General features: G+C 41.5%; 1 protein-coding gene across 1 annotated transcript; it reads left to right on the top strand.

The window, feature by feature from the left end:
- The first annotated feature begins 321 nt into the window (after positions 1-321).
- Positions 322-26,724, top strand: LY86 (lymphocyte antigen 86). The gene is made up of 5 exons (XM_083865761.1): positions 322-623; positions 14,421-14,507; positions 15,949-16,077; positions 23,020-23,072; positions 25,984-26,724. Exons 1-5 carry the CDS (start codon positions 503-505, stop codon positions 26,077-26,079), a joined length of 486 nt encoding a protein of 161 aa, XP_083721887.1. The 5' UTR covers positions 322-502; the 3' UTR covers positions 26,080-26,724.
- Positions 26,725-27,321: the final 597 nt, after the last annotated feature.

The following is a 27,321-nucleotide window of genomic DNA, read 5'->3' as shown; positions in this document are numbered from 1 at the left end:
GTTACTAGGAAAAACATAGAGACCAAACTGTTCATCTTCCAAAATTTGGGCTGACTTTATGTGATTAAGATGGGGCAATTTGGATTGCAACTTTTTTTTCAGCCAGAAGGCTGCAAAATAAGCCTGTCTGAAGTCTTGTCCCAAATGCTTTGACTTCAAGAGAAGAAACTGGCAGCAAGAGGAGAAATAAACACATTGCTGCATTGTTCCAGCAGGCACCAAGGCAGGACTATGCCGGGCAGTGAGTAAGTGTGATTAGCTCATTTGTCATTAGTTTAACACCAAGCAGAAAGCAGAAGTCTAAGTACACGGAAATAACACCCTCCAATTCTGATTAGCCTCTTGTTTATACCACATTGCGGGAAGCTGAGGCTGCACTGGCTCACAACTCTTCTGCAGGCACGAATGCTGTAAATCCTGCGTCCCTTGGAGGAAGGAACACCTCTCTCCAGAGTCTTAGCAAGAGATAGAAGTGATCCTGCAAACTACCACCACCACCACCATGAAGACATCAAATGCTCTTCTTTTCATCTTAGTCCTGGTTTACATCAATGCCAGCACAGAATGGCCTACACACACAGTCTGCAAAGAGGACAACTTGGAAATACATTACAAAAGCTGTGGTGAGATTTTTTTACATTTCCATTTTCCTTTTAGCTGCTCAACAGAGTTGTTCTTATGCAGTGAGTAAAGCTTATAAGCCAAGGAGTGAATGGAAGGGTTACACTCCTAAACCTGCTCTGGGTTTCACATCTAAAATATTTCTCGTGTTTCAAGTACAGCTCGTTTTGGTTCACATACACGCACAAATCTAACTGTATTTGGAAGATAATAAAGAGGAAATAATGTAACTTAATTCAGAATAGTAAACCGCTGTGAAAGAAACAGTTTCGCATGAAAGAGATGACTAAGATTTTTATCTTGAAGTTAGAATAAAGAAAAAAATAGGAAGACCCTAGATCTTTAACTTTTTAACCCCTGGGATGAAACAGGCTCTTCAATGCACTGATCTGCTGGTTTCCTAATGTGTGATGAGGCTGTGATGATGTGCTTTTCTGTCCTCCCACTTGGAACGACAAGGGACCCAGTGTGACAGTGGGAAGGATTCATGTTCTCTGCCATTACCACCGTGCTTAGCCAGACTTCAGCAGCAGCCCTTACCAGAGGCATTTCCCAGGGATCACAGGGTTTTGTTTGTTCTTTAAATCTGTAGAGAAAAAAAGGAGCAAGCGACACTGGAATTAACTGAAAATGAATTCACTGAATGGTGCCTGCTTTCCACCTCTTGCCTTGCTGGCCATGTGCCTCGCCTATTGTGCTGATCTGCTTTACAACTGGGACAAAGGGAATTAGATTCACAGACGCCTCATTCATTTTCCGCACGTGATTTGAAAAGCTATTCATGGCAAATGAGCACCCTGGAGTTTGTTTTTCCAATTCATCCACTTACAAAGGGTTTTCCCCGGGGCTTTTCCTCGACTGTAGCTTTCATGCGTTTTTACACACCCATTAAAATAAAGCCAGTGAGGGACAAGAGAAGAAAATAAATATTTGTAATGCTGTTCTTTACTGGCCTGCTCCCAGGGGACCAAAGTCAGGCTTCACATTCTATAAATGGGTAAAATGCATTAAGAAAATATTTAATTAGATATTGAATACAGACTTCGGTATTGCCTTCATTTTAGTAAGAATTTATTACATAAGTGAATTCTGTTCCCTCAACAGGTCTCAGTCAGCATGAGATGCCTTGACACAGAGGCACAGGCTACAGTCTGAGTGAATTCAAAGTATGATGAATTTGTCTGCTGGCATGTGCCAGTTTAATGTCACTTCTTACTGTGCACACCACTGGCCTAGCTAGCAATATGCATTTGTTTAGAGTCATTTGTTTCTGCCACTTCCTTTGGTTTGCCCAGAACAGAAAGATAAGAGGTACACTCATTCAGGAGGAATTCACAGCTTGAGAAGCACAAGCCTGAGATCATAAAGGTCAGGTGTCACCACTTAGAGTGGCCTTCTGTTCTCCTGGGCACAGCTATGGGAGATGAAAAGAAGATTATACAGATGTGGAAACAATGCAAGAATTAAATGAGATTCCTTGTTTGAAGTCAGGTTCCTTTCTCCCTTACTGCTCTGTCAGATTAAAGTTGAGGCAATTCATAACTGCCATCACAATGTCCTGCCTTGCCTTTTGCCAGGGGCTACCACACGTGTAGCATCAGCCCAGGATACAACCATCTGCATTGCTGCTGATGCAGTTCATAATCCAGCAGTTTGCATAAAGGAGAAGCATAAAAGGTGTTTGGGGTCCAGCCCCAAAATGTATAGGTCAGGAAGATCAGTCCAAGTACACTAATTCACATCTGCTTCAGAGAAGACAATGTCCTTACTGAGCTCACTGGCAAGCTCACAGTGGTGCCCGGGGTGCTGATCACCCTTTCAGGAGAAGGGGAGCTTTGTCCCTACTTCATTTCACTGCAAACCATAACTAGATGGGCAGAATATGACTCTGTTTTTCGTATGTGTCCTGCCAATTGTTCTTACCCAGGAGGGCACAGGCTTCTTAGTGTTTGACAAGACCCTTTCCCAACAAAACTTCTCATTACAAATTTATAATGGCAGCAAACTCAGAGCTGATATTAGGCAACTGCCCATAGTCTTTAGCTATTTCCGAGGAACACTGTTGCACATGTCCCTCCAGTCTGAGAAATCCCTTTGGTATTTCCTGCTCCACTGAAGACATCAGAGGATGTCCCATTTGGGGGATAACAGGAGCCACAGCGAGGTAACAAGTACAAAATCCTGGGTGAAGGATTGTCTGTTGGCTTCAAGAGGGTGAGGATTTCACCTCTAATGTTGTTACTATAGACTCTAGGATGTTATCAGTGAATTAGGATTGAATCAAGTAAAATATAAGGATGTTAAAAGTGTTTTAACCAAGTACTTCACAACTTGTTTTTGGAGCTTAATATCCTCTCTCAACAAATTATTAGAATTCAGTTTGAGCATTTAAAGAGGAGCCAAGTAGTAATTTTTGCTTTGCTGTTTATCAGATCCTCTCCTATAATGCAGTAAAAATCTGACTAAAGTCAAAAATATGGGGTAATATAACTGTGATTAATGCAACAGAGAAGTTTAGGTAGATAACTGAGAAAGTGTAGCCATCTCCTGTACCCACGAGTAAGTTGCAATTGTTGGTCACAAACAATTGTTCTAGCTGCATCCTGCTCCTATAGCAGGTAAGATACAGGTGTGCATCAGGCACCCAGCCTCAGCCCATGCTCTGGATCCTATAGAAGGCATCCCCATTCCCACTCAGCCACATCAGACTAAATATTCTGTAACCATGACCCCAAGTCATGCACCAAAAGAAAGGGTTAGATTAGATCCTAGTCATCAGTACAATGCAACTGTAAAAAAGTAATCTAAAAGAAATCAGACAGAAATTCTCAGCAGCAAGTCCATGGTAAGAAAATCAAGCTGAGAGACAGGTGGTCTAAAAGTAGAGTAAATAGACAGTGTGCTGCCTCCTCTATGTAACCGCAGGAGACATAACACCGAGACAGTCTATAAATAGCAAGACATTTCCTATTAGGGCCACTCTTCCTCCCAGGAACAAGTGACAAAAATGAAGGAATATCTCAAATGACCACAAATCACTTTAGAAACCTGGGCAGAGATCCTGAGATAAAAGCAGCACAGGTTAACATCTCTGACTGAGAAAAGAGAACCGTAATTGGCAAGTCTATGCACAGACATGAAAAGAGCCGGCTACATAAATGGCCAATTTCTACCCCTTTTAATTTGACTGTAATAATGCTTTTGATCTTTCCAGCTACATTTTAAAAGGCAATTGTCTGGGAAGGGAAGGGCAGGTAGGCAATGGTAACAAAGTGCCCTGGGCAGATTCCAGTGTTATTTGAGTAATAGGCATCTACTTGGAAGTGCAAAGTGCAATGCAGTCAGAGACTACAGAACATGACTCCCAAACACGTCTACCAGCACCTGCTTCTAGATCATTTGAGTAAAGCCTAATTGTCTTAATTAGCCATGAAAACATTCTTACTATGTGGTGTTCAAATGGGACCCCCTTCATAGGGAAAAGCAGGTGATTGCTCCTGCAGACACATGAAAAATATTTTCCAACTATTTTTACATCTCCCTCTTGAAATGTTAGGTGGGCCTGTATTAACACTTTAGTGCTTCAGAATGCCTGCTTTCGTTTTGACCAGCAATTTTGGTGATTATTTAATTGAATTATTTAGATTAGAACCTGGGAGATTTCAGAGCTTCACACTGCCTGAAAATGTGGGTTTCTTTACAGTGCAGAAATGAACACTGATAAGGCAGAAGGTTTTAAAATAGGGTATGGACACCATCAACCATTAAGGAGGTCATTTTTTGTGCACTGGAGTAAATAACAGGGAATTTCGGGGAGATCTTCAGAAGAGTCAAAGTAGTAGATTTCCAAGATGACATCTTCAGAAACACTTCCAAGACTATATAAAACACTGCTCAGATCACATGATATTTTTAAATATAGACAAACATATTTTCCCAATTCATATCTGATTTTGTTTTCTTTTTCTTCTGTTTTTCATCTGAAGCAAGGTTAATAGCCATTAAAGTTTCAGGAGAAGGAGCAAACAATCAGTATTCATTTCAACCTTCTGAATTAAATATGAAATTGGCTGCACTCTTCATAAGTTTTCTATCTGTATATCTACAAATTTTAAAATAATAAAACATATATAGGGATATGGATAAACATCTGCTATAATTCATGTCTTCTGCTAGACAAAGAACCAGGACAATCTGGTCATCTAGAAAATTATTTTTACGTGACAGTGCCTCTTCCAAAACAGAGGAAAGTCACTCTGAACTTATATCCAATGAGCTCCATGTTTGCTCGCATAGTTCTATGTAACACTTGAAGCAGTGTCATTTCTATAAACCTTTTTCCTGGCCTCCAGTGGCACAGTAAGAGAGAGTAGCACTGCCCACTTCAGTATACACTTCCATTAAATTGCATTTGTAGATAGAGAAACTCTCATTTTTATGGCTTTACTTTTATGTGTGAGCCCAGATTTGGATCTCTGTTAAAACAGCCCCTTGAAGTCAACAGGGTGTAGAACCTGCTCTGGTCAGATAGTGCACGATAGAAATGCTCCTGTTAAACTCTGTATTGAAAGAACTTTTTAGTGCTTAAAACAAGTGGAGACAGAGACCAATTTGCTCACAATTTCCTGATGATTTGTCTGTCCTTTCTGAAGAGTTTCAGGCTTACTAGGGTCCCTCTCACACACTCATTATACTTTCTCCTACATACTTAGAGATCAAAGATACAATTTTCCTTAAATTCCACTTGTTCCTTTTTTAAAAATACACCTGTAACATGCAGCCCTGATCAATCATCAATACCAGCTTGTAAGAAGTACTGTTAAATTGGCATCACTGCAGCAGTAATTTTACAGTATATCATCTTCTGTTCTCTATGTCAACCCACGTAACTAGTCCTTTTCCCTCCCTGACCACACACTTATATTCTTTACTTAAAAGGTATAAGTAATCTGATAGCTTCAGCTGGGAAAGAAAGGTCTGCAAAAAAGTTCTCACTCATGCCTCTCCAGGGCAAAAATTCTTCTAGACACTTGGTAAAAAGAGGTTATTTTTCCATTATTCTTTGGGTTTTTGGCAGACAGATTGAGCCAGATGCTTCTCTTGGACTTATTTATTTATTTCCCTCAAACAGTCTCCAGCAATTGCTTCTGCTTCTAAATTATTTAAAGCCACACGACACCAAGTCCCCTCTGATCTTTTGTTGCATAGATTGCTAATGGGCAAACAATCAAAGAACTTAAGAATTCCACTTGAAAACAATTTTTTTGTTTGTTTACTCTGTCCAAGCCATCTTACTGTCATAGCTTTGCTGTTGTGCTCATCTGGTATAGCTTACTTATTCCAAAGGGAAGACCAGATGTGTACATGTATATTTCTGGCACCGGATCCTAGCAAACTGAAACTATCATCAGAATCAAGGTAGTGTAGTTATGAGCGCACATGCAAATCTTCTTTTAAAATTTTGGTCCCACTATAAATTAAAACTATCCCATCTATTTCATTCTCCATATCTCATTTAAACTTTCTTTTTTCTATGTGAACTCTTGAGGTGATTCTGAACATCATTTTACCCTTCTTTCGGGGGGGAGAGTACTTAGTAAGTTTTAAAATGTAAATGGCATAAAGGAGCAGGAGACTATGTCATACCTCCAAGTTACTCTGGCAGAAACATTAGATTCGGTTCCTAGACTTTAAATCTTTCCAAAAAATCAATATTAATGTTTTCACTGAGACTAGCAGTGGAGAGAATTAACCTCAGCTGAACTTCTCCCACCAGGCTCTAAATTTTTCCATCCAATTTAGTTCTCAGTGGTTTCCTCACAGAGCCAAATTCTTCACCAAATCAATTAAGGTCCTGCACCATGGACTGCAAAAGAGGGTTGTTTATGTGTGACAGCCTCTCCTGCTCTATCTCCAGCTGATAAATCTAAACTCTTTGGCATGTTTTTCACCTACTCAGTTTTGCCACATCTTTGGTTGCTGTAGCCACTGAGTCACTAAGGTAAATGTAATGATGAGTGGTAACAATTCAGAAGGCAAGCCATAGAAAAACATGTTCTCTCCTTTGGAAACATATAGGAGAGATATACCTAAAAAATGGCATATTACATTACAGTCAAAAAATACTCTGGGCAAGGCAATACTGTCATTTGCTATTGAATGACAGCCGAATCTGAGCCTATGAAGAGAGCACTTTAATACACTAAACAGGTGAGTCACAGCCATTTTAAAAATTTGATAAAAATTTGAGATTAGCTCCTGTATTACATAAAGCAAGTATTATCAAAAGGCACATTTCATAAAGCCAGGAGCAAGAACAAACCACAGTTGATGATAAGTGCTCTTATGCAAAGCTTTCTCTGTAAGCCTCTAAGCAATAAAGCATTGTTACACTTTCTTGACACTGCCACATCATCTCATCTAGAGCTGTCATCAGGGCCTCAAAATATCTCTGGATCCTACTATGCTTACAGTTTAGCAAAGAAAATAGAGGCAGGAGATCAGATGCTCACAGCAAGTTAATATCCATCGGAAAAACATCCAAAGTATTCTAAGAAAAATTAACACCTCAAAATGAAAAAAACCTATATCAGCATTATTGTATGTTGGTGTCACTGAACCAACTTTAAGGAGGCAGCCTAAAACCAGGGAGAAACAGTGACCATCAGGGACAAGATGTCCAAATGCCCTTTACAGATTCACCACGTACCGAATCAAAATCCTTTGATCTGTTCCAGATGCTGCTTTTACACTCAAGAGATCTTCTAGTTGCCAAAAGCTAGCATCTTGAAAACTACCACGAATTAATTCAATGCTTCAGTTTCCTCTTCATCTGAAGATGGATGGCTCCTGTCAAATGATCCAGCGGTGATCAGGCAGGTGGGAACCCAGCTAGTTTCCTCAGCAGAGGGAGCATGCCATTCCAACTGTAGCTTACTGCCATACTCCTGTAGTGGATTTAAACCCATCCTGGGAAAATGGGAACATTTAGCCCATTTATATGCTGCTGATTACTGTTCTGTATAATCAGCGGTGTAGCTGATATCCCAGAGCATGGCATGTGTCTGACAGCAGGGCACTTTCCAGCAACGTTTGGTTCTATTTCTGACACAAGTCTGAAGGTCTCTTGTGAAACCCCAGTCATTCTGGCAAACACTCATGTCCAGAGAACTCAGTGTCAAGTAGGGCACTATGAAAAAATTATTAAAAAAAACCCCACCACACTGAAGAGGGAAGAGACAGCTCTGATGAGGGATACAGGCAGTTACTGTAAGCATCTTATTTATCCAGTGCATGGTGTTTTCTTACCAACAGAAGAACAAAGACTTTCTCTCTCTAATACAGTCCCTGCTGGGCCCAAATTAATGCAGTATTTTCTTGCTACACTGCTGTAGTTGAAGCCTGCCCTGTCTGCCTTTCTCTCTCAAGCTAACTAGGACAAATCAGGATTATCAAGTACAGATCTATATGTGCTGTCTTTCAAAGCCTGCATCTTTCAGTTTTGTCCTCTTAAACAGGCCTGGATAAAGCTGTCATACCACACAAAGCACAGAAACCTCCCTTTCCAAATACCACTTCTGGCAAAAGCAAGGAAGGAGTCCAAGAGCCTTCAGACACTGAGCCTCCCCTCAAGCCTCAGCCAACAGCTCTAACAAGCCTCCTCTCAGGAAATGTGGTTCAGGCAGGAAAAGGCAGAGAGACTCAGGGCATGTCTTTGACAAGGCTGCTTTATGCATGCTAGTGACAGCCCCATCTCCAAACACAGCCCTGCAGCTGCAGAGAGCCCCTCACACCTTCTGTCTTCACGGGGGTTTCCCTCCACCTCATCACATCAGCCTGGTGCCAGAAAATCTCTTCCTCTCTTCTCCACTTGGCATTTGGATAAGCCTTCTAAGTTACTGTTTCTTAATATTTGCACATTTGGACATCAGTTATGCTCTGCAATGAGTTTTATTCAATATAGCAAGAGATAAAATCTTTGTCTTTTATTTAAGCTGGTTTTGTAAGACACTGAAATCACCTTGCTCCAAAAACAAAGCCATAAGCACCACCTGGTAATGCTTGTACCTTAATTTAACCAAGAAATATATAACTGCTCTATGCATTAACAGTGTTCAGTATTCTTGGGAGAGGGGTGGAAAATATTTAACTTGCATAAACTCTTTTTTTTTTTTTTTTAAGTCAGTTTTAAGTTTCTTTTGCTAGTGTCATGGGCTTTTTAGTTTAGAGATTATACTGAAACCAAATCTTCAGGCTTCCCTCTACAGCCATGAAAGTTTTATCAGAAAGAAAGAGAGCTATTCACTCCATTGCAGATCTCCAAAAGCTTTAGAGATTTGGGTTTAAGCACCTCAGGGACCTCAAGTTGATAGCACTGTTTGCAATGGGGAACTCCCACAGTCTGTAACCCCAGGACATTAAGGATACACGAACTCTACCCTTCCCTATTCCTTCTCCTCTATGTTGCCTAAGCAAGCCAGAAAAGTTCAGGTGATAAAACATACAGTGACTTCTGCAAATGGGGCCAGAGTGACTGAACTGAACTAGGCCAGAATTCCAGTCTGAATTAGGCAAAAGCCTGGAGCTGGTCATAGCTAAGGCAAATGTCTTGGGATGAAGCATTCTCATGATAAAGTAGGCACAGCCAGTGTGAGTCTCACGGTTTATTTTGCTCTGCTCTGAGCAGAGGGTCACTCTGCCCCTCCCAGGCACGTCTGGATGTGAAGTGGCATGCAGGGAAGGCTGTCCCAAGGGGAAGTTCATTGAACTAAAGGTGCTCAGGGAAATGCAGATGCATAACCAGAGAGATGCTAATTCACCTGATGCTTCTTCCTCATCAGCTTATAAGTAGATTCCAGTGTCAAATATAACCTTGAGCATTCGGGTTAATTTATTTAAATAGACATTAAAGGGAAATTGTTGAACGAATACATAAAGTCTGAAATCCCAAACAGTTCCTCATTCTTTCCCTCTCCTTTTATCACCTTGAATGTTGTAAAGACTAATGATTTAATTTTATTAAGAGCTTTGAAGGTAAGGAGTATTGGGTAATTGCTAAATGTTTCTTCCTTGTGCTAATTTCCATCTCCTCTAGCACCAGCTTGTCCTTATATGACCTTAGCCAAGTGCAGTTGTGCCATTTCATCACATTCTGTGGCTTATTTGCTCCTAAAACTATTATTTTGAAACATCCAAAGCTTAGCAGTTTGGAGGGTCTTCTTACCACTCCAAGGCTTACACATGTGGACTTTTACAAGCAAAGCTCATCTGCTTACTGCTGCTATTCACTCATAGCACTGATTTTCATGCTCATATGGAAACAATGTGATTTTAGAGCAGATTCAGAAGAGAAGGAAGCCAGTACAGGATAGTTAAAAAGATTGGGGGGCAGGGAAAGAGGGTGGAGAAGGGGGAGGGAAGAATAAAAGACAGAGGCTGTTGTACACCAGCACAGCAAAATTCCTAGAACAGGTGCTTCCCATCTGGCCATGCAGTTTCTGTAATGCCCAGTTAGTAGCAGCTCAGGCTCTGAGGGACATTGCCACAGTGAGTTAGCACATTATCATTCCCAGCTGTCAACTTCATCCTGTGCTCTGGGGATCCCCTCCCAAGAGGCTGTAAATGCAGCCCCAGCCCACAGCCCTGTGCCTTTGGGCACACCCATGCTCAGCAGGGGCAGGAGCCACTGGCCCCACAGCTGCAGTAACCAGGACACAAAAGGGAGTTCTCATTTGTTGTCCTTCTCACTGTGGTTACACTGCTGTAAATATGTCTGAGCTAATTTACCTAAGACCCTTCTTCCAAGGGCAAAAGCAGGGGAAAAAAACTCCAGAAAGAAAAGGTCAGGAACTCATCTGAACCTCTAGGCTGTGCTACACACACCTGCTCGGTGTTCTAAGAAAGACCCAGCCAAATCCATCACTGTGAGCACCTCGAAATAGTAAGTCAGGCTGAAATCTTGCACTGTGGTGCCAGTGCACATGGAAAACCACACCCCAAGTCAATACAGGAAAAAATCTCCACCAGGGTACTTGGGTAAGGGTGAAATGGGGAGTAGGATGCATGAGCTCAGCTGACACTAAGCCATGTAAGGGGTGATTGGTAGCAAGATGCCTGGTACATCCCAAATTCACCTCTCACAAAGCAGGATTGTACTACAGAAGCCAGTCTTCAGCGAAAGTTGGACATTCAGTGCTAGATACAGTTGGGGGCTCAGCATCAGCCACAGCATCAGGTTCAAATAACAGGTCTGAAAGATCTTGGAGTGCATTGATTGTTTACAAAAGCCAAACATTTTCCCATTTCTCAGAGCAGTTGCCCAAAATTTAGTACTGCCTAGAGAGAAACTTGAGTCAAAATTCTGCTGCCAGACACCTTTCATGCTAGTTGTAAATATGTTGCAGCCCAAGTCCTTCTCACTAGATACACAAAAAATGCCCTTTTCCCCCTCAGTAAGCAGATTTTCACTGATAAACCTCAATGTGTTTGCAAAATTTCCAACAACATTATGAGTGTTGGTGATATATCAAAGCTGAACTGGAAAAGCAAAATTCTGCAACCAGTTAAAGAGTTTCAAGCTTTAATTATGGGAGAGGGAGCAGATTGAAGGGAGTAGGTGGAGGGAAGTCTGGGAACATACAGTACTGTGCACCATGAAATGTTGCAGGGAAGGGGAAGGCTGAAGGGCAGCCCCACGTGTTTTAGAGATTTAACAGTAAATGTTATTGCTCTGCACATGTGAAAGCCATAACATGGGTTTTTTTCAGTCTAACCAGCTCATTTCAGATTGAGGCAAATAAGGAAGAATAAGTATCAAACCCCCATAGGAAACACACAGTGACTCACAGTTGTACATCTGAGATGAAAAACAAAAACGGCAATTGCCTTGAGTTGCCTTGGCCACAGGAGGGACTCCTCACGATTTAAGGCAAGAGGGGTATGGCACAATCCCTTAGTGCATAAAGCTCAGCTGAATTTACAGACTCCTTCACTTCTCATGTGGCTAAACCCCACCAATTTCATTAATTTCCTTGTAGCAGCAACGTTTCTTCCTACATGTTTGGGAAACCAGACTCCCTGGCACTGCAGCTTTAGCAACACAGCCATTCTTTCAGTTGATTTCAGCAGGAGGCACCCATGCATGCCACAGTATCTAAGATTGCAAAGTTGGATTGCTAAATCTGAGCAGGAATTTCCACAGAGATGGTCAGAAAATTAATTGGTGTGCTTTTGGCAGTGGAAAATTTCACATTTCTCAGCAACAGGGTAACAACACAAAATCCAGGTGCTCCAATTCACAATTTTTTCTGAAATTTCTCATGTGAGTACTTCCACACTCTCTTCTTCTCTGAGGACCAGACAACACCTCCTGGATATGTCAGGATCCTATGCTGCATCACCAGCAGTGCAGTAAAAGACATCCACGGCTACAATGCCCTATGAAATGTGTCATCTGTCAAAGGAGCTCAACCCATAGAAATAAACAGACATCCAAACTAAAATAATCATAAGATCACAGTTTTGTAAGAAGCCCAAGTTTTCCAAAAAAGCTTAGTTTCATGAACATACCTTTTCCATTCAGTTACTGATGAGAAATTTTAAACTAAAAGTTCAAATTCTAGCCCTAACACCACAATTTCATTTGTTCATTAAAGCCTAGTCTCCTTGAAAAGAGAAGAGCATCATATCTGTTCCACTGCCATGTTTGACCATAACTCCCCCTTGAAAATGCAGAACCAACAATTTCAGTAACTTGACAACCTGCACTATTTCTAGGCATCAATGCTCAAATTGCTCTGAATCTAAGCAGCTGTTTCCTGAACCTTATCATCACACCACACACAGAACAGAAACAAGAGGGGCTCTAGCAGAAGTCCAGAGGAAAGCGGAAACCAAGCCGTGAGAGATGGTAGAAACCAGAGGGGAAGCAGGAGTAACAGTCCTGGAGAAAAGAGAAGTTTGACATGCTTTCCAGCTGGAGCAGGAAACTGCTCTCCTAACCGATTCCAACAGCTTCTGAAACTGCAGAAACAAAGCTGGAACTGACAGGAATAAAAAAAAAGACAACCCTCTGATTGTGGTCACACTTGATAAACAACTCCAGGCACTAACTTTTTGTCCCAAGCAGATTATGCAACTGCAGAGACTGCTTCAGTGGTGTGGAGGTGTCCTGGTTTAGGGCAAATTTGGGAGGAAACTTCCAAAGGAGTCCATCTAGAAAGCAGATTCAAGTGGCCCCTCCCCCAGCTGGTTCAGGCAAATATTTCCTTGGAGAAAAGTGGACAAAATCCAGCACAGGACACAGAGCTCTGGAAAAAACAGTGCTTTTTATCTTCCTCCTTTGAACAGTCACTTTAATTTACCAGAATTTAGGGCTCGGGTACTCATGTTAGACCACACTGATAATCTGTGGGCTCACAAAGCCTGGCTTAGCTAAAGCCCTCCAGGTCCTCTTAACATTTTCATTCATTCTGTGATCCCCTCTAAGCAGTCAGGTTTTGGTCACACAGGCTTGCTGATTGCCAGCTGCTACAGCTCTGGGGCACTGCTGCAAAAACAGGGTCAGACTTTGGGGATGCTGGCTCAGCCTCACAGAGGACACTTGTGACTCAAGTTTCACCACAGCATCAAAGGAAAATTCTCCCAGCCTGTTATTTTCAACCCAGTGAGAAGATTAGCTCAAGCAACAATAACTCAGAAACAGAACTCAGTTCCCAAGTCTGTATTTGTCACTACTGGATCTGTGTAAAGCAAGGAGCCTATGGCTGCTCCTGCACATGCCACAGTTGCTCCTCTTTTTTTCCACAGAGAATGATGTTGGTTGTACAGGCTGGCTGGAAAGCCAAAATGAGGGACAAAACTGTGCCTAAAGCAAGTTTGAGGCTCAAGATATTTTTCCAAGTTGGCCAAATCTTTCCTCTCCTGCCACAGCTTTGGAAAACAAATGCACATTCTATTGGTTGTGGCAGCTGAGCTGTCAGAGGTTGCTGCTGCCTGTCACCAGAGAGTGACATGTCAGCAAGCCTTCAGGCACAGTATCAAGTCTCATGGAGGCTAGCAAGGAACAAGGTAGAAATGGGAGGAAAAGAGTTACATTCTTACAAGAGTTTTAGAGCTTTTTGCGAAGAAAGGGATACTGCAGGAATTGGAAAGAATCATGTTCATGACAATTATGAGGCAAAGGGCTCCTTTTGGCCCCACAGCTCTGCTAAAGTCTCCCAGAAAAGGAGAAATGTAGGATATTTTCTTGCTTAGGAATATCACAGGATGGTGGACCCAGAAAAAAGTGCTGTAGTATCTCAGTTAACACATTTTTTTTTTTCAGCTTTGGACTTTCCATCCCACTCCAGAATTCATTTTTCTAATCAGCTTCACCAAGCCGTTTTGTGATACAAATTAATTAATAAACATCTTCATAACCAATTGCTCATCAGTGCTGAGGGAGGAATGGCAATGTGCAGGGTCTGGGAAGAGCAGTTGTGCTGAGACTTCACCATTGCATAAGTATTGGCTACTCACCATTTTGGGAAACTTGCTTTCTTTGAACTTGGTTAATTTTCCTACACAGTAGATTCTAGTCTCACACAGGTTATCATCTGGGTGTGCTTCAGACCGAAGGGGCAAGAAGGACAGAAGCAGCTATTGAATGCAGGGTATGGGAGCTTTGAGCACTTCTTGGAGAACTTTTAAGGAATATGTAATTTGTTTCTTATAACACTTCTATATTTTACTTGCTTCTATACAGTCAGTATCTCATTAAAGATACAACTTGTAACCCACTGCTTTGTGTCTTCAAACAGATCCCGAGCAAGATTTTGCTTTGAGCATTGACCATTGTTCTGATATTGCAACCCACACCTTTGACATCAGAGCTGCAATGGTCCTAAGTAAGTGAATTGCTAATTTTTTCATGCTGTACACAGGTAATTCATGTGTAAGTACTGGTATTAAGAAGTAAGCAAGGGTGACAATCTCCTATAAAATATGAATGGACTTAATTTCTTAGAAATTTCAAAACCTATGAAGGGTTACAAAAATGTCAGTTCTGTTACCAGCTCGGCCTCAGACTATGTATGTCACCCTAAACAGGTCATATCAGCCTTCAGCCCCTATTCTGCTCCTACTCTTCATTTGTACACATGGAGAGCCAAGGGAGGGGCTGCTCTAGAGCTCATCATCTTCATAGATAAGTCTTCTGGGGACAGTCTTGTTGAATGAGACAGGTACAGCACCTGCACTCTTGTGTCAGTACCTCACCAAATTTCCAAGGCTGGGGTCCTTGCAGGTAGGGGAATGAATGCACTCCCAGAGAGCAAGGTGGGGTCACCCTTCTGCCCCTCCTGGGCATACAGAGAACCGTGCTGGGAAAGTGCTGGCCTCAGGCAACAGTCACGCCATGAGTTCGCCACCTGCACTAGCTGAAATTATACCCTTCGGCATTTGACTAATCAGCAATAAAAGGTAAAAATTGGGTGCACAATTCAATATTAGCCATAGCTTGCTTTGTGATGCTTTCACAGGAAAGCCACCTGTGAAAACCTGAGCCCTAAGCTCATCTAGATCCTGTACTACCAGAGCATAAATATGAAAGCGCTGCTGTATGCTCTTGGTGCTGAAAATAAATTTATGTGCCAAGTGTCTTTTAGCACCTGGGAATGCTACCTTGGATGCAAAAGGTCACTCTTCCTGTGAGATATGCAGCCTGTTTTTCCAGGGGGCATCAGTTTTCAGGTGGCTACAAAGGTAAACAAGCCTGAAAAAATCACACTACAGACATTTGCAAATACCTTTCCCACAAGTCAGAGTACAGGACCTCTGTCTAAATCCAGTAGCCTCACTGGCTCTGCCTGTGTCAGCAAGCCAGGCATAAGCAGGCAACCTCCTAGCACTGCCAAGCTGCTGTGCTGGTCCCTGGCACGTTTGGCTCAGGCCAGTGACTGTTTTTCCAGGCAGCAGTTACAGGTCACAGGCTGCTCCCAGGGGCCCATTGGATATGATCTCTCTGCTAAGAGCACAAGAAAAAATTAGATTTAGATTTTAGATGTAAGGACATGAGATTTGCTACAGCATTTGACCTCAGAGTCAAAGAATGGCAATGGGCATAGTTTATTTAACAATCAAGATAACTGCTATTATGTCCCCTGTCATGTACCTTGAAGTGGCCAGAGACCTGTTCCTGAAGCATGGATTTCTATGTATCAGGAATCCTCTGTGAAGAGAAAATGTCTAATGGCTCAAACAGCAGGGAGGAAAAAATAGAATTTTTTTTAATAAAGTAATAAACCTGTTTATCCTTTTCTCTGAGCTCTCTTTCTGTTTTGTGTGTAGGACACGACATCAAGGAACTCTATGCCAAGCTGGACATGATCATAAATGGAAAGACTGTCTTAACCTACTCAGAGACGCTTTGCGGGCCGGGCCACTCTAAGGCTATTTTCTGTGGAAAGAAGAAAGGAGGTAATTTAGGTAGCACTCTAAGTGTTTGATGGCTACTGAATACTCCAAGCAGGATGCACCCGCTGTGCTGTTGACTGCACCAATACATCGTAATGTTCTGTTTACTTCACCAGCATGTTAATGGGTGACAGGAACACAGTAGGACAGAGACGTTTTAATTGAAGGGCCTGCTTTTCCCCCCAACCTGTTTGTTTGCTTTACTTTTAATCACAGATCATTGCATGCACATGGGATTTCAAGTCCATTAAAAATAACTGTGGTTATGCGACCCCCATCCACCAGCACAGAGATTCATAAGCCCTATTTAGAGGCACGTGCTTGTCACGTGAGCAAGAAGTATGACAAAAATAAAGGCTAGTTCTGTAAAAGAAATGGCTAAGCAAACAAACAACCATTCTGAAAATGCCCTTCACTATTAAGCAAGTCACAATTTCTGTCCTTAAAGGCAATTTTTTAATCACTTTATGAGCAAATACACTTGAATAAGGATATTTGGAACAAGATACTATTTGCTACCATCTATAGTTTGCATCTTGTTTCTGTTCAGCATGTCCTATGCAGAAGTCAGATGAATTCAGCTCATGCCAGTCACAGTGCCAGCTGGTGAAGACTTGCTCTAGTTGGTTTAGAGTGCTATTTCTTGCCCCCAGAAAACAGGCATTTTTGGGTGCAGGTGAGCCTGGGCATCTCAAGGCCCCTTCTGCCACCACCCAGGCCAGGTAAGTGCCAAGATAGCTGTGCCATGTCTGGAAGAGCTATGGTCATGCTTCTGGATGGCAGTAGCCACATATCCAGTAAGTTTTATAACCCTCTTACATCATGATCATCTATTTAGGCTGATTTTATAAAACAACAGGTAAAGTCACAGAGAAATTTGAGTTGTCAGAGCACCAGTTAGATACAGAAGCTCTGCTTTCCTTCCATTCACTTGCATCTTCAAGCTGATAACACTGCAATAACTCATGTGCAAGGGCCGTGAGTTTAAAGTCCATTCACAGCACTACTGCTAAGACAGCCCCTGGAAAATTACTAAGACATTTCACACTGCACAAAACTATCACAAAGAATAATAGAGAAATGCTGCATGAGCAACCAATTATGTAAATCCTGTAAGCCAGATAGACAAAAAATTAAATTCAGAAGTTTCTTCAATTGTGTATTGAATTACAAGAGGAGAAAACCCACCCACAGACCTACTGAAAAACTATCTTATTCCGATGAAGTACTTAATAACATCCTTTAGTGAATACATTAAGGAGAAGTAGAGTCAGTCCTGAGCTGAGCACAATAAGCTACAAAGCCAAAACCTCCTGGGGTTTCCAAGTTTCTTAAACTGACAGGCGATTGTTTCTGCTAATTGAAGTACATTATGATATAAACATGTAGTTGGTTTTTTAAGTAATACTATATATCTTCATTTAGAAGTATCCCTACTTTAGTGAAAAGAGGTCTGCCCTGTACTTTTTAATACACACCCTCTCATTCAGTAGTTGTTTTTATTTAGTAATTAAGTCACAGCTGGAAAGAAGTTACCTTTCTCAGACAGGTTCAAACCGAAAATGGGGTATTTCTTAATTAGCTGGCAGTTGAATCTACCCCATGTTTTAGGACAGAGAATTGAGCTGAAGACCAATTTAAGGCAGTTCAGGCATAATTTACCATATTAGCACAGCTGTAAATCTGATATAATGCTGGTGCAGGAAGGACAACTTGTGAATGCCCAAGTACACAGACTACCAAGACACAGGACAGTAGAGAGTTTTTTCAACTGAAGCTTTTCATGGAGAGCCTTTTTTTCCCTGTTTTATGGGCAACATTTTCAACATCTGGCCAGACCTGACCTGAGTTTAAATATAGTTTCACACAGAATTTGCTTGACTTTCACAAGGAGGCCAAAAATTGCCTGCTCCTCTCTCTCCCAAAATTAGACAGAACATCATCCTTCTACAGGTTTTGTTGATCCACTTACTTGTGGGAAAAGCAGAGCAGAAGTTACAAGAAAAAGAGACTTTTAATAGCCGGATGTGGCAAAGTCCTAGTTATTTGAGGGAAGTATTTTTTCTTTATTTATATTTGCTCTCCTATAAGGCTACAGTTTTTTCATGACTGGAAATACTCTCTGTGCTGGAAAGACTTAATATAGCTGGAGATTTCATGTTCATCATAATAATATAGTATTTACTATATTTGTTAACCAAAGGTCATGTCTGGCACTGCTCACTTGGACTCATAAATAGGATTCCAAGATTTTTTTTCTTTGAGTTATATGTCTGTTGTGAAGTTGTTAGCTCAAACTTTGCAAGGACTTTTGCCATTGCCAATTTAGGAACAATAGCAACAAAATTGCTAAATTCTTGATGGCATAACATGAACTCAGGCCTTCCTCTTTTTTAGTAGAAAGTGCTGGTTATTCCCCATTTCATCCAAAGAAAAGAGTTACATAAGATTTAACAGATTTCCCAATGCAATCACTAAAATCAGAGTGGAAGATCTACCAGGGTAATATTAAGCAACGTGCCAACCACAGCTTGCAGGCTTAAGCAAAGCTACCTGACAAAAAGACAGTTGCATCCTCTGCAAGTTTTCTTTCAGTCTCAGTTGAGAGGCACCATCAGAGCACTTGCACAATTCCTTGCGCACGCTCCCCAAACCATAGAGAAACCCCCACCTTACTTCAAACCTCCATTCTTTTACATTATTGTCCCTTTCAGTAGGTGTTACATTGAGCAAGTTTCTAAATTAGTATTTGTGAATAAAAGCAGAGAATGTAACATGAATTAAAAGACTGGCTATCACATTGAGAGTGTAGGTAGCTGTTTCTGAGAAAGCAGCTATACCACAAAGCTAGGTCTTTGGGCTGACACACAGTGCCCTCTTGCTTAGCCCCTTCATCTCACCTTTTCCTCACCTGTAAAAAGAGTCAATCTCTCTCATCTGGCCATGTATTTACATATGTTTTTCCCACTCAACTATACATCTAAAGCTGGCAGTTGTTCACATCATTCCTACATCCATAGCACCCACAGAAGCTGTGTGTCAATTGCAAGATTGTGTCCTAGAAGAACTCCAACATGGAGCATTGAAGTTCTAAAAATATTTAAAACATAGAAAAAGGAAGAGGTGGGTGCAGATGTACAGGGCCTTTATATAGTACAAGAGTGTGAGAACACATAAAGATTTTCAGTGAAAGGAAGATTTGAGAAAGAGGAGTGAGAATTTCATTATAGGTGTTTAGTCAGGAAGGAGAGGCATCTTCATGACAAATGATAACTAGTAATTTGAAGTAATCCTCAGGAAGTTCTTACGCATTTGAAAGCTCTGCCTCAGACTGGAAGCTACTAAAGACATGCTCACTAGCAATGTAAAGGACTAAGTCACTTTTGGTAGAAACAATAGTGAAAAGCTGCTACAAAAATATAGTAGTATCACCTTGATTCAGTGGTACAATAGAAATATTTTCTAGCAGCTCTACAGAAATCACTTTCAGATAAATCTATAAGAAAAAGGGCTGAAAGCATATCACTGATGACAGCATGCTTGACAGGTACCATAAATTACCAGCAGACCAAAAAAGAAAAAGGAGAGTATTTAATTGGAAAAATGCACTCTAAATGGTTTATGCTCTTCCAAATGTGTGAGCATTTTTTGCAACCACATTTGGGCTTTTCTCTAGGAAGACCACAGAATTCTTTCAATGAGATAGGCTCAGTATTTGTGACAGCTACACTTACTGCAGCAGATGTGTTCATCCTCTTTCAATGGAGGAATGTAAAAAATGTATGTAGAGAAATGTAAAAATATGTGGAGAAAAAAGTCATATTAAGGATGCTGTGATAAACTGCAGTGCTTCAAGTCTTGGAGGATGTTTACACTTCTGGAATTATAGCAGAAATCCCCATGCAACTGGAACACTGAATGGTCTTTGAAAAGCCTGATCCAGTGAGGAGATTTCCATGGTCCAAAGCTAATATGAATTATAAAATTCAGCAGATTTATGAATCCATAGTATTTCCTGACAGGTCTCAACTAGCTGAAAATGAAAGCTGCCCTTGCTTTCTTATAAGGGCATACTTTCAAAGTAGCATCGTTTCCTCCTCCCCATTGAAGCAAGGAAGGTCACAGGAGTTTTTCAAAGGACTGGTTGCAGAACCACAGAATTGTTGAGGTTGGAAAGGGCATTTGAAAGTCATTTAATCCAGTTCCACCTACTTCAAACAGGGCCATATGACAGGCCAAGGTTTTTAGCTTTATCCAAGGTCGGATGCTCTACAACCTCTCTGGGCAACCTCTGCCAGTGTTCAGTCACCCTCACAGTAAAAAAAGTCTTTCCTGATGTTCAAGAGAAACCTCCTGTGTTTTAGTTTGTGCCCACTGCCTCTTTGCCCTGCCACTAGGCACCAGTAGAGAGAGCTTGGCTCCTCTTTTACAACCTCACTTCAGGTATTCATACATATTGATGTCCCCTAAAGCTTTCGTTCTCTAGGCTGAATTATCCCAGTTCTTCAGCCTCCTCTTTGGAAAGATGTTCTGGTCCCTTAATATAGTCCCTATATCAGTGGCCTTTCACTGGACTCTCTCCAATAGCTCTATATGATTCAGCTATGAACCACTGCACGACCCCTGGTTAAAAAGAGCTAAATAAGGGTAAAGCTGAAGCATAAGGCAGTAAATGTGGACCTCAAACTGGACAAGCAGCACCTGCTCCTGAAACTGGAAAAGCAGCATCTGCTGCTCTGCATTTGAAGGCTCCCTAAAAGATAATACAGTCCATGACAGTGATTTCTTTGATAACTGAGCAAAGGCATAGCTACAACACATCAGAGCAATCAAGGAAAACTTCTCAGAGTGGGCTGAGGCAGAGCCCTGAGACTGCATTCATCTAGTTACTTTATCACAGTGAAGTGTGTGGGGAAAAATAGCTTCTACCTACACTAGATGAGAGATTAGCATTGCCATCATTTCAGAAGCAAATTTATGGCCTGATGACACCTACTTCATTTTAAAATACAGGCTTTGCAGAGCCTGAATGCTGCATCTATGTTTTTAGATTCTGGATGGCTTTCTGAGAGCCTAGATGAGATCCTAACAAGCCACATGATCCGAGAAGCTTCCATGTCCCTGTGCAGAAGGACTTTGGGTGATTGTTCACAGCCCAGTTTCCTCTCTACTCTCCTCTGCTGTCATCCAAGATTTGCTAGGCTGTGAGTTGACTGAAGAAAAGGTAGTCCTAGAAGGCTCTCTACTGAACAAAAGGACCCTCAAAGCACAAGCCCCACTACTGCATGGTCCACACCGCCCTGAGGGGGCAGCTCCCAATATGCCTTAAATCACATCAGACACACAGCTCAAGTCCCAGGGGAGTCACTCATCATCATCACGCAGCCTTCAGTGTCTTTAATTCCCATTTAGAGTCTATTAAAGCTGTGAACCGAGAGGTGGGCTGTTCTGTATTTTTAAAAATTTTGAGTCACCGCTCTCTGCAGTGGAGATGTGTCAGACTCCTGCCTGGGCTCTTGCTTCATGCACAGAAGTGAGAGGCAATGGTGACTACTCTCTGCAAGCAACAAGACTTCTTGCTGTCCACATGAAGTGCAATTGCTGTAGCATAGTTGATAAGTTTGAGATTGACAAGCCAAGAATACTTATTCTGTTCTCTGTTTTGGGATTAGGTTTTTCAGGGCAATGCTGAGCGGTTTCGCATCTTCTCCACCTCCCAGGATCATCAGGGCATTACATTAAACAAACTTCTCATTAATGCTAGAACATTGGAGATATCTCAGGTTTCTCCTTTTCCTAGTTTATTTTATTGTCATGATTCTTTCATATAATCTTGTTACAAGACTAACATTTCATATTGTGTGTGGGAACAACTTTTGTGGACTGTTTTCCAAGTCTGTGCATGGTGAGATGGACTGTACAAAGATGTTACAAAGGTTTTATCCAACCTTTCACAAGAAACAGTTTAAACCAACAGTGAGACTAGACTAAAGCAACTCTCTAGAAGTGACAAGCATCAAAATTCCAGCACATACTCATATAAACATGATGAAACACTTACTCTGTCACTGTCAAAGTAAGGAATATTTCATGACACCTACAAAAAAGAATCCTTAAACAGTTCTTAGACTTTTCCATGACTTGTGTGGGGCAAGTTGTGCAAGAAATTCTGAAATACTGAAACATCTACAAGTTTTATTTTCAGTCAAGTCTGCACAGTTTGGCCCAGTAAGCTATGAAAAAGTAGGAGGAATTGCAGAACAGCTTGCTAATTCTCTCCATTAATGCCAAAGCTGCCCTTTCTTCAACAGCCAAGAGCAGGCATGCCTCATACGATTAGGGAGATGAGGATTGGAAGGTGGAACTCCCAGGCTCTATTCCAGTCATCAACACAGTTGCAATAACTTTAATCCCTCATGTAACTTCTTGATGAATGCTCCCTCGGCAGAGAGACAGACATGTTCTTAATTACTTTAAAGTCATGTTCAGCAAGCAGTCAGAAGTCCACACCTACACAGTCAGCTCAGATTGGTTTTTCTGAAAGTTACCAAAACAGTACAGTTTGACTACTGAAGCTGCAGGTGTTTAATAGTTCATGCTAAAGGGCTTGAGACTGGCAGTCCCCCCCCTCCCCTTTCATTTTCAGGATGTGTGATGACATAGGAATGCCCACCTAGCTATGCAGACATGTCCCCTTTTCCATTCGCATGGGCTGCAGATGCTCCTTGAGCCCTAGCTCTGCCTTGATTTCCCCATAGGCAGTACACATCCTGTTATTTCCCTCAAGAGGGCTGTTGCAGGACTGCGTATGGAGCATTTTGCAGTTCCATAACACTTGTCACTGGAGGCTTTGAAATGCCATTACAAAAAAAGCACCTATGATCAGCTGACTTTTTCCTTCATGTGCTGCATGTCTAACCATCCATCACCATTGTTGCCTTCCAGAACATCTCTATTATGAGGGACCAGTCACGCTGGGAATCAAAGAAATCCCTCAGGTAAGTTGGTCACAGCCAGGTTCCCAAGCAGAAGGGCTTTCTGGATGAGGACTGCCAGCAATCACACCAGCACATTCCAGACTTCCCCAGCTGGCACCCTGGATCTGATAGTGTTTTATATGAATAATCCTTTTCAATAAGAAATTAAGTGGCTTTGCTTAGAAAGAGTCACAGAGGCACTACTATCCAGAGACAAAGGTTTTTTTCAGCATAGCAGATATCTGTACCAGCATTAAGTCAGAGAGCCATAGAGTTCTTTAGTAGGCTCCCCCTCTCCTACTCTTAAAACAGCAAGAAAAGAAGCAGTTCCAGGGGACTCCCAAGAGACCAAGGCTGCAATTTTGCTCAGTCCTTAGTGAACTGAACAATTTGGAGAAGCTCATTCATCCTCTCTGGCTATAAAGGCAATTTAGATAGCTATTGCAATTGAATGTTTTCCACTGTGCATACACAGGCAGAGAGACCAAGGTCTTCTAGGCAGCAGCTGAAGGTGCAAGTTATTAGGCCAAGAACACTTTCTCTGGATTTATGGAGCCTTAAAATAAGAAAATAATTTCTTAGTAAGGTGAGAAAACAGGCAGTACTCTAGGCACTGCTCTGAATTTCCTGGTCATCCAGTACAGATGCTTTTTACTGGCAGCCTTCTTCACACACAGCCAAGTCTTCTTCTAGAAGTTCAACCGAACCACACTGCAAAAAAAGATAGATCTCAAATGCTGAATGCAACAGTCTCCTAACTGGGCACAGCATGAAGATACATTTGATCAGTATGTAACAAAGGATTTTTAGAGACATACAATGAATAGATTGGATTGAAGGAAAGAAGGCAAAGTCTTTGATTATCAAGGCATCTTGTTGAGAATGTGGCAAAGAAAGGATCACAGTCACCACTGCAAAAGCATAGAGTTCAGGTGGTCAGTCAAATACTCCTTAGATTTACTCAGAGAGGCACAGCATGAGCTCTCAGTTCTTCAGCAGCAGACATAAAACGTATGTCAGAGGCTCAAAGATGAGTTCTGGGATCAGCTCAGCACTGGATTGCTCCAGGCAGGAAAAGAAAACAGGATCAGAACAGGGATACAGAACAAAGACATGAGTTCCAAAGAACTGGGCTTGCCAAGACCTGCAGAGGTGATAACAAGGATAGCTGGCTTCTGGGAGGACCGAGCCTCCCTCTGTAAGTGCTACCAGCTCATATGTCTCAATCCTCCTTTGGTGAATTGCAACAACCAGCACCTTCATTTTCCCAAGGCTTTCACACAGGGAGCTGGACTCCCTTTGTGCAGGCTGTTATCCAGCTCTAACCAGCCTGCTTCCCTAAAGGCTATACCTACAGAGGCTGTATTGAGTATTGCCTTTTGATGTCAGGAGTGCTTGTGCTCACAACAATCAGCATCCTGTTCCAAGGGCAGCTTTACTAACATACTTATATAGTAAAGCCCCAAGACAAACTGAAGTATAGGTATTTAAACCAAGAAGATGCCATAGAAACATGTACACCGACCAGTAAAACTCCAGTTCAGGGCAAATTAGCTGAATTTTCAGCTAGTTTCTGGAGCCAGAAACTCCAAGACTGATCACAAGCCTCTCTTAATAACATTTTTCACCACAAGCAAAAAATTATTCAGAAGGAGAAAAAAGAAATCTAATCCCTAAGAAGCAATGGAAATTAGTTATTATGAAGTCTCTTCCATGAATTAAACTATAAGCTTTAAGAGAGTTAATGTGCTTATGAAAAAAGGAATAGGAAGCCTCTACTGTTAATTAATAAATCAGGAAAATAACACTATCCTCCCATGCTGACAAAAAGGAATAATTCCATACAGTACAGCAATCATGTTCTGCTCATTGCAAAGAACAGCCTCATCCGAGAAATCTGAGAGATATTTGCCCACTCCACTCAGGAATTACAACCAGGCTCTATTTTCAAGAGTATGATGCCATTGGGCCTCTCTCTAAATTTAGATTTTACTCTTAACTTGAACCTCTCTGTGAGGACGCAGGCCAGATATTGCTTTAAAAATCCCATTGTAAAAGAGAAATGCCAAGAAGCCTGACTCATTCTAGCCATGCCTCCTTCTACTCTACAACCAGAAGGACTCTAAACAGGTCAAGAGCATTCTGTGGTTCAAAACGAGGAGGCCACTGCTGCCAACCTCTCCTACTCCACATTTTGCTCACCTGCATGCTCCAGCAAGAAAAACAAATAATTACTGCAGTGCCAGCAATATGCAGTAAATAAAATCTAGTTCACCTCTTCTCCCAAATCTGTTAAAGCTGTCTTGGTCACCTCCCTGTACAGTGCTTCTCCAAGTGTCTGGAGAGAGCCATTTTGACCAATACAAGGCAGCCATGGCTTCTTTAAGGTTCAGATTTTTTTTTGTCCTGTAATGATATAAGTTCTCCCCAAAGCCTGAATTCATCATCTCAACTACACAAATGGAAATTAGACTACTTCTTGTTTTATTATATATGAATTTGTTAGAGATTGAGTCATCTATACACACACTTACCCCAGTGTGCTCTGTTATAAAAATTCATATCGATAACACTGAACAACAAGATCCATGTAAGAAAAGTGCCGGAGAACTGAGCACCTCCTTTTCCAGTTACTAAACAGCACAAGCCATATTGTGCTTGCTTATAAGAATCATGAGAATCTAAACAGATTTGAAGGGATTTTTTTAATGCAGCAAAACATTTCATTCTGCTTGCATTGTATAATTTTCATTTGTGCTGTCAGCATTGATATCCCTGCATGTCCTTTACCACCTCCGAAACATTTGGACGAGAAAGGTTTTGGAAAACCTTGGGGAAAAGCATTGTTCTGTTTCTAGAACGAGGAGTAGAAACTTAAGCAGTTATATAGTACTGATGGGCTAATCTCTTGCTTTGCATTTGTCTCATACAGGGAGATTACACTCTTTCAGCAAAGCTGACTAATCAAGATCACGTCATTGTCGCCTGTGCCGATTTCACTGTGAAAAATTATTTAGACTATTATTAGCAACAAACCAATTTCATGAAAGCTACAGACTACCAACACTATCCAAGGCAAGTAGGCTGCTTGCATGCTACAGTGATTCTGAAGAAAATAATCCTCACATGGTGATTCTTATGCTGTTCCTCTTTACAATTTGCTATTTTCAAGAAGTTACTAGATCCTCTAGTGGTAATTTTATCTCTAAATGCACACTGTAGCCTACTTTTTTCTTCTAATATATACAGCTGTAAGAAGAAAGTATCCAATACCAACACTCTCATCTTAGGATGAAAATAGCATGAGGCAGAACAGGCGAGAGCCTAAACAATTTTTTGCAGTAAGTTATGGAGGTATCCATTTCTAACACAGGCTAGAAGATGACTTTCACATATATCACGTATTATGCAGTTACAGAACTCAACATCTTAAATCTTCTCTGGAGCCTGTCTGGAGATTCCACTAGCACAGCTTTTGTTATAACCACAGAACAAAAGCAAATAGGATGAACGTGCCTTTTTTCCAGTGATCGATGTCCTGTCACTAGATTCATATCATTCTAGTCTTCTGGAGTCTACCTGGAATTTTTTGTTCTGTAATGTCTTTTAAGTGATGTGTGAATCATTCTGTACCTTGGCTATGTGCTCTTCTTGCTTCTCAATAAATTCATAATGAAAGACTGTTTTTTCTCATTTTTTGTCATGATTCTAGGATCTCTCCAAAGTTTAAGGGGGGAAGGGGAAGGTGATGATGAGGGAAACAAGTTCAAAGAGTATGTTTTAAATATGAAGTATCAGTCATGTTTACACGTTTTATATTCACAGAGGACAAACTGTTCCTTGCTTTGAAGCCCCAGGAGAAGTAACACAAATTATATTCCAAGTGCAGCACATCCCCAAACCATCTCATTCCAGGAGCCTTTGTAGCTGGCATAGCTGACGGGTAGATGGATAACCAAGCATAGGACAGCACATGGGATTAGGATCTTGGGTTGGAGAGTGTAGGGATCTGTTTGGGATCCTGCCCTGGAGTAGAGTTGAGTTATGATTTGAAAAGGTATGGGCAGGAATCAGAGACATAGGAGGCTCCTGGAGCTGAGCACAAGTTTACAAAGGCTGGTCACAAGCATTGGGCTGCACGCCTCGTGTTGGAGAGGTTCAGCATGTACAGCTAAGGCAGCTGTGGCTCACATCTGGCCACCCAGGAGCTCTGACATATGGCCTGCATCCTACACACTCATATTCTGCAGCTCAAACAAATTCCTGAGCA

Source organism: Zosterops lateralis, assembly GCF_965231275.1.
Source record: "Zosterops lateralis genome assembly, chromosome: 1".
Taxonomy (NCBI): Eukaryota; Metazoa; Chordata; class Aves; order Passeriformes; family Zosteropidae; genus Zosterops; species Zosterops lateralis.
Note: the sequence above shows the minus strand (reverse complement) of the source record. Positions and strands in the feature narration are given on the sequence as shown.